Genomic DNA, 6,551 nt, shown 5'->3' with positions numbered 1-6,551 from the left:
AGCTCACAGCAAGTTCATCGATATTTAAGATCTACTTTAATTAAATATTTTCAGTATTTCTTTGAAAGCCGTTTTGAGTGATTTTTGGTTGAGCACATTTCAAACTTTGTCGGCAGAAGTGATTCTTCGTCGTCCATTCTCATTGTATCTTGGTCAATGAATGGTCAGTGAATGGTTATGAGAAATTTTTGCCATAGATGTTTCTCATGTTCTTTCTTAAAAGAAAGATTCATCTGGTTGATCAAATTTACAATTGCGATGAATATTCAAATAATATGTTTAGGATTCATCGGATGGAACCTTAATAAGATTAGGACATAGCCAAAAAAAATTTATTTTAAATGTGCATAAGTGTAGCATTTATATTAATAATAACCAATACGTATGGTGTGTATTGCAAAACGTTGCATCATAGAGACCAAAGATTTTAAATATTATGACACTCAAATACTGGGCCATCTTGAAAATATAAAATCTTATTTTGATAATCTTATATACATTTTATTTGGGAATGGAATTCCAATGCATTTTATTTTAATTTGAGGGAAGAAATATGGCAGACAGGCTTCGATAAAATTACTTTCATAATTTTTTATCTATTCAATTAATATTTGATTATTTCGGAATACTTTTTATTGAAAATAACATATTTGAGTCAACTTGTTTGTCTCACCGTTTACGGCAGTTTGGTGATTGAAAATTAATTAATTTTCTAAATGATGACTAAAAAGTTTGTTCGTTTAATAGTAAATGTTGAAAATTTTCAATGTTGGCATTTAGTTTCGTGTTTGCCTTTAGGTACAGATTTATATCTGGTCTGTCTACTTTATTTTGAATAACATTGGGATAGCAAATTTATAATTCAGAGTGTTTCATGCAACCGAATGTCGATTGGATTGTGGGAGAATATCTCACTAAAATAGTATTTATCGAATTGTGCATGATTATTTAAATAAGCAAGCTCTCTTTCAACAAAAAGTCGACCAAATTGGGGATAAATATTTGAAGAAGATAGATTAAATTGTAGAAAACATTGATGAAATAGTTGTGAACTACATGAATAGACGAGCTTTCGAAAATATTGACCATGATGACATTCAATCACTCTCTAATGGATCAGTACAAATGCAACAACGAACAGTGAATCTTTATTGAGGGCATTACAAACATTGAAGCGTTTGTTCTACATGAGTCCAATCAAATACCTAAACGTAAAAATATGTGGTGCCAAGAATTATTAAGCAGTTAGCAACAATACAACATGATGAAACCATGGACCATAAACTTTCTTTTTAACATCTACAAAGGAATTCGTTGAAAGAGAAACATTGAACACGAACCACGAACAAATGAAAAGCATCCATTAAACGTTATGAAATATGCTATGCACCGAACGAAAATAGTAAAATGTATAAATTGCATTTCTGTTATAGAGAGTTCTCAACCAATGCCCGTTCCGTTTGTTTAAAAGACTTCCAAGAAAAGTTGTCTGTACATGAATAGCAATGCAAACACACCTTGCACGTAGAATGTTTAATCACTTGACTAGGACAAGCAACACAATGCCCATTGTGCTGATCGGACAAGCAACACAATGCCCATTGTGCTGATCTCAAGTTAGAATCAACCAAAGTGAAATCCAATTTGACACGAATGGCTAAAAAAGAGTCCTTGTTCGTTTAACAACTGAACCACGATTTCATTGAAGTAACAACATTGAGATAACGAATACTTTTTCAGAATAAATTGAGCACAGATATTAAAAGTAAATTTGTAAACTAGACTATATTTTGTAATTTGATACGAAACAACAACGATTAATTACAAATTTAATGTCAATAGAATGTAAAATATCAATAAAACAAATTATCATAATGAAAGTCGATAAAAATGAAAAATCTCACACAGTTAAAAAATAATTCAATAGTTGTTTAGTTTATGTAGCAGCATTTTGTGATGGGTATTCATTTGTTTCATATTTAATTTTCTTTTTGCAGAAATATAAATTATCTAAAAAAACGTTTTATAAAATTTAATAAAATATTCATTGATTATTTTCATCAATTGAAAAATGTATGGCATTTGTTCAAAATATTTCTTTCCGATCTTTTGTCGGAATGATCTGTGTAAAACGCTTGTCGATCTATTTATATATAATATAGATATTAATAGCTAGAACAATTTTTAAATTTACGATATTTTATTTTAGCCTAACATTTTTCAACTCAAAATATTAACAACTGAGTTTGAATTCGCTTAAGGATCCATTAGCCCAAATTTCAAAAACAATCCAAACCTATTTGTCAAAAGCCAATTTTATTTTCCCCATCACGAACGAAAACGTTCGACATTTGTAACTTAAAATTCTTCACGATTATAACATAACAATGACGTGAATTATTCTTTAAACCAGAGATGGCACAATACCACGGATCCATTTTAAAAATTTGCGGACAACACTAAATTACGCGCAGTTCTTGACAACAATAAAGACATTGAAATTTCAGCATGAGATTTTCAAATTTATTTAAATGGGCCGAGAAATGGCTGATAACTTTTTACAGAAAGTTTTAAAACATAAATTTAAAGTCCTTTCACTAAAAATATTAATTCTATTGACCAATTTTAAATGTTTATAAAGTAAATTTTGTTTAGCACTGATAATAAGACACATTTATGATGCAAAAGTATAAACATTTTCATGTGAATCAAAACCCGGATATTTTTCATTAGACTCCGAAACCCTGATTAAAAGAACTCTTATGTGAATAAAAGTTGATAACAAGATTGATCTGACCAATGAATATTGTGTCAAAATGAATTTAGAGAAAAAAACAACATAGAAGATGCAAATAATTTTATAGAATACATGAGCACCGATATTGAAAGTAAATTGAAAATGAGAACAAGTTTTCTTTTACGAAACAACATTAATTAATTACAAATTTAAGGTAAATAGAATGTAAAATATTTATAAAATAATATCTCACAATTTCAATTAAAGTCTGTAAAAACAAAAAAATCTCACAATATTAGAAAATAGTAAAAACAAATGAAGATATAATATCTTCTCGTAAATATTTAAAATGAAATAATCACAACAGTTGAAAATATTCACGAATGCTGGAAATAACCACAAATGTTGGAATTATTCACAAAAGTTGAAAATATTCACAAATGTTTGGAAAATTTACAAAAAGATCAGCAGAAATAATTTAGGTTCCTTTCCTTCCTCTTACATTAGCAATGTCGGTCAGACTCCTGGTGTTTTTGTCCTTGTTTCGTCTGTTACTGAACCACTTGTTAACTTGAGAGCAGGAAATTCCACACTGGCTGGCCAGGGATTCTCTTGTTTCCAGATCAGGATAGGGAAAGTTGAAGTTATTCTGATAGTAATTCTCCAATATACTTGTTCTATCGTTCGACAGAATGATTCTTTTCTTAACTACTCTTGTTGAATTATTCAAGGTTGTTTGTTGTTGACAAGCTACAAAATTCTGGCCATGTGATTTAGTGGTTGAAGTTGAATCATTTGCTGGTGATTGGAAATTTGAGGTAGGAAGACTTTGATTAGCATTTCCATCAATGTTTTGAAAATTTTGACTAACAAAGTGATTGTTATTATTAGTGTTCGAATAAGTTTCAAATGAACGATATGAGGAAGGCTGAGCTGTATCTGTGGTTAACATTGATTTGAGTGTACCATAAGAACCGGAGAAATTGTTTGAAGCGTTGTTACACCAGTTAAAATGTTGTTGATTGAAATGTTGTTGGTCGAAATGTGGTTGGTTTAAAGGTTGTTGGTTGAAATGTTGTTGGTTTAAAGGTTGATGGTTGAAATGTTGTTGGTAGTAGGGATGCTGATTAAAATGTTGTTGGTTGAAATTTTGCTTGTAGAACATTTTTTGATTGCATTGTTCTTGTGCATTGAAATTATTTTGTTTTAGAGATTGGTCGTTGTATAATTGTTGATTGAATTGTTGTTGAGTGATGTGCTGGTTAAATTGTTGCTGATTGAAACATTGATTAAATGGATGTTGTTGGTTATATGTTTGGTGATGAAAATTTTGGTTGTTAAAATAATGCCGACTGAAAAGTTGTCGTTGTAAGTATTTATCTTGATATTGAGTGTCATAAGTGTTTGCAATGAAATTTGACAAATTTTTATGGTTGAAATTGTTCGTTGGCTGATTGCCTAATTGCGCGTCTGCGTTAATGTTCCTATTGATATCCGCACTGTTTTCACTAGACTTTGCTGATGAAATAACTGACGGTGTGTTTAAGTTGTTGTTGGTGTTGCTGATACTATTGTTGTTGTTACTACTGATACTGTTTTTAATGGGTAGTTGTTGACTCATTTTGTAAGGATATATTTGTTGTTTAGTGTGTTTTGTCAGGTATTATTAATTTAATAAACGATTGATGTTGCCAGATCGAGTTACCAATGGTGAATGAATGTTCTTACTCATCAACTCACTTATATAGATTTTCGGCTGCTGTGACAAAAAGTTCTCGTCAAAAGTTTTGACCTATTAACTTCTTTGATATTTTGAAATTGTAATCAAATTTGAACAAGTGCCACTTTGATGTCAACTTAAAAAATTTTACAAAATGATCAAAGCGTTCTTATTCGTGCGTGTCAACTTAATTGGATTCTCTTTGTTTTCAAGTGGATAATTTATATGTGAGTTGATGAGTTTGATAAAATTCATTCACCATTGGTAACTCAAGTTTTCAGAGAATATTTCATTGGTTGCCTTCTAATTGCTCAACAATTTTACATGCTTCATTTTAATTGAATTTGATACTATCAAACTATAGCTTGTTTAGGAAACAATTTTTGTTATGAAGAATTAAAAGAAACTAAATGAAATCAATTTTGTTTAAATAATCAGAAATCATTTGGTTGATATTGAAAATACAAGCGTTTAAGTATTTAGAAGCGATTGTATTATTTTTTAAAAAAAAAGATATTTCAATTGTCACAAATTTTTTGGCCGAGCAATCAATTTGTTTTATTTCAATAAATAATTTAATTTAGTTTTCGTTTCACCTTTTTTTAATTGAACAATAACCTAACTATAATTTAATTAGTCTGACATAATTATTACGTAACGAAACCTTATTGGATAATTAAAGGTGAGCTCCATCGTTCTTCTTTTTGACATCTGTCATCAGAATTTCATGAATCTCGTTTTTTCAAATATTTTGGAAGTGTCAGCCATCGACTAATTAACGCTTACAAATCTATATAAGTGTGGAATGAAAAAAACATGTTCATAATCCTCCAAACAAGATAGAGGCAACATCACATCCTGAATTACTGACCGATCATTAATTTTTTGCTCAAACTTTATTTGAAAACTTTTAAAAGTCATTATAAATTACAAGTCTAATTCTGAAAAGCATGGAAAATTGTTTTCATTTCGATGACAAACAGTTTTGTCCAAATATGAATTTAAATCGTTCATCAATCATTGAACGTGCCTCTAATGACGATATGTTCGTGTACAACGATTCACAATTTTCATCTAAAAATTTATCGTACGGACCCAACAACAACGTTACATCCTACCACAACTGCAAATATTCATTGCCAAATTCCAACTCAATTCATTACCCGCAACAATTCGAACGTTGTGGAGGCCAATCTTGTTACCAGCCACACCATTTCACAACTTCAAATTTTTACAATGGAATGAATGGCACAGACGCCAATACAACTCTGACTTCACTTCAATACATGCCTTCCGATTCATTGAATTTCAAAGTTAATAATCAAACAATGACGAGATATGCTTCTAACAACTATGTTAACGACAATATCCACAACTTCGGTCCAATGCAGCAAAATAAACTCGCTCGTATAAATTCATATTATCCAGTGAGGTATGGCTTTGATGGGAAGACGACCTATCAAGAAAACTACAAAACTCAACGATACAACGCTATGTATGACATGTATTGGGGTTCACCCGGTAATTATCAAAATGATGATGCATCAGACATTCAAGTTTCTAGACCAAACGTGTGTCTTGTTGATCCTCAACATCCTGCGTGTACTAGCAACAATTTTAATCAATGTCACAACCAAACTTCTCATATCAATAACGATCAGACACTCAGCAACAGTCATTCCCTCTCCAATATTTCATGCAAAAACACTGCAAATAGCACACAACCTTTCAATTCATTAGTTAATGAAACGCAAAAACTATCCCAGAGTAACTCAGATGAAAATTTTCAACAATCGACTTCAACACTAATTTCAATCAAAGATTCAAAAAGGAAAAGACAAATACTTTCTCAAAAAAATACTGAAATATTGGAAGAATTTTACCAAAGCATCATTCGCTTTCCATACCCAAACCAAACTTCTCGAAGTGCATTGGCTGAAAAATGTGGATTGACTTTCAATCAGATAAGTAAATGGTTCAGCAATCGAAGAAATAAAGATAAGAACACGAGAAGTCTCTCTGAAATAGCAGCAGGTAGAGAAACCGATGTCAATTATAATACAACAACCGATCAGATTGCTAGAGAAACCTATG

General features: G+C 30.7%; 3 protein-coding genes across 3 annotated transcripts; 2 read left to right on the top strand and 1 right to left on the bottom strand.

Annotated features, from left to right (window-relative positions):
- Positions 1-2,729: 2,729 nt before the first annotated feature.
- On the bottom strand, positions 2,730-4,358 carry HELRODRAFT_164414 (hypothetical protein; the record flags this gene model as incomplete). The annotated part of the gene is made up of 3 exons (XM_009029360.1): positions 2,730-2,792; positions 3,240-3,603; positions 4,273-4,358. 3 exons carry the CDS (start codon positions 4,356-4,358, stop codon positions 2,730-2,732), a joined length of 513 nt encoding a protein of 170 aa, XP_009027608.1.
- A 1,670-nt stretch (positions 4,359-6,028) lies between these two features.
- On the top strand, positions 6,029-6,259 carry HELRODRAFT_150800 (hypothetical protein; the record flags this gene model as incomplete). Its single annotated transcript, XM_009029359.1, has 1 exon — positions 6,029-6,259. A coding segment is annotated over one exon (231 nt), but the record flags the coding sequence as incomplete, so codon positions are not given.
- Positions 6,260-6,280: 21 nt separating this feature from the next.
- Positions 6,281-6,460, top strand: HELRODRAFT_138315 (hypothetical protein; the record flags this gene model as incomplete). The annotated part of the gene is made up of 1 exon (XM_009029358.1): positions 6,281-6,460. A coding segment is annotated over one exon (180 nt), but the record flags the coding sequence as incomplete, so codon positions are not given.
- Between the last annotated feature and the right edge of the window lie 91 nt (positions 6,461-6,551).

This window comes from Helobdella robusta (genome assembly GCF_000326865.2).
Source record: "Helobdella robusta unplaced genomic scaffold HELROscaffold_6, whole genome shotgun sequence".
NCBI classification, from domain to species: Eukaryota; Metazoa; Annelida; class Clitellata; order Rhynchobdellida; family Glossiphoniidae; genus Helobdella; species Helobdella robusta.
The sequence above is the reverse complement of the archived record's forward strand: the minus strand, read 5'-3'. Positions and strand labels throughout refer to the sequence as shown.